This window comes from Limulus polyphemus, unplaced genomic scaffold, assembly GCF_000517525.1.
Source record: "Limulus polyphemus unplaced genomic scaffold, Limulus_polyphemus-2.1.2 Scaffold8219, whole genome shotgun sequence".
NCBI lineage: Eukaryota > Metazoa > Arthropoda > Merostomata > Xiphosura > Limulidae > Limulus > Limulus polyphemus.
This window is the reverse complement of record NW_013673829.1, coordinates 24002-25439: the sequence shown is the minus strand read 5'-3', so window position 1 is coordinate 25439 and position 1438 is coordinate 24002. Positions and strand designations below refer to the sequence as shown.

At 35.0% G+C, this 1438-nt stretch overlaps 1 protein-coding gene across 1 annotated transcript in view; it reads right to left on the bottom strand.

Annotated features, from left to right (window-relative positions):
- Positions 1–615: 615 nt before the first annotated feature.
- Positions 616–1438, bottom strand: part of LOC106475208 (sushi, von Willebrand factor type A, EGF and pentraxin domain-containing protein 1-like) — a 23146-nt gene continuing 22323 nt past the window's right edge. The window contains exon 12 of the mRNA XM_022379382.1: positions 616–842. Coding sequence (XP_022235090.1) covers positions 616–842 — 227 coding nt within the window. The remainder of the gene's footprint in view (positions 843–1438) is intronic.

The following is a 1438-nucleotide window of genomic DNA, read 5'->3' as shown; positions in this document are numbered from 1 at the left end:
ACTGTCACCCGATGTAGGTTAAATCCGAGAACTTAGAGAACATTGTAATAGATCAATTACTTCTGAATTAACTGTCACCCGATATAGGTTAAATCCGAGAACTTAGAGAACATTGTAATAGATCAATTACTTCTGAATTAACTGTCACCTGATGTAGGTTAAATCCGAGAACTTTGAGAACATTGTAATAGATCAATTACTTCTGAATTAACTGTCACCTGATGTAGGTTAAATCCGAGAACTTTGAGAACATTGTAATAGATCAATTACTTCTGAATTAACTGTCACCCGATGTGGGTTAAATCCGAGACTAGTAATGCATGCATGAGAGTTTCAAGGTTACTATTAATAAGCTCAAGCTTTTCAATTTATACAATTTGTATTAAAAGTTCACCAGTCATATAAATAGGAAACGAATCAGCTTTCTGGAAGAATTTTCCATACTGTTAGTAATAAATGACCTTATAACACCCCTTTTGTTAAATTTTTCTTTAATTGGACACTTACGTTTCGCTCTACAGCTTCTTCAAGAGCGTTCTAGTAAAATACAAACTTTGTACTCCAATGTGTACTATAGAGGTCAAATAACAAATATTCCATAAGTCAAAGGGCAGGTCAACCAAAGGCACGAGGTACCCACTGCAGAAAGCTACTTTCAGTGACACACATGGTTTCAATCCCACTCCAGGCACCATTAGACAGACACGTGCGGGTTGAAGACCCAATAAATATGGTGTAACCAGGTGAGCACGTGATTTTGCATCGACTACCAACGGTTGAGTGGCATGGCAGCACTTTACCATTCGCAGGGTCAGGCAGGGATGGACATTGTACAGACACTTCTGGAAAGAAAAACGTCATAGTTTACGCAAACGTGGATATTAGAGATTAAGTAGATATAAATCAGACTTCATCTATCATACAAATAATTCTAATTATTCTTTGACAGACTATACGGCTTATATTTAGGTTAACAAAAATATTTCAAATCATTCCTTGACAGCTAACACCGTCAACGTTTAGTTTCATCAAAATATTTAGGTTCCTAACAATATCATTCTTTGACAGCTAACACCGTCAACGTTTAGTTTCATCAAAATATTTAGGTTAACAAAAATATTTCAAATCATTCCTTGACAGCTAACACCGTCAACGTTTAGTTTCATCAAAATATTTAGGTTCCTAACAATATCATTCTTTGACAGCTAACACCGTCAACGTTTAGTTTCATCAAAATATTTAGGTTCCTAACAATATCATTCTTTGACAGCTAACACCGTCAACGTTTAGTTTCATCAAAATATTTAGGTTCCTAACAATATCATTCTTTGACAGCTAACACCGTCAACGTTTAGTTTCATCAAAATATTTAGGTTCCTAACAATATCATTCTTTGACAGCTAACACCGTCAACGTTTAGTTTCATCAAAATATTTAG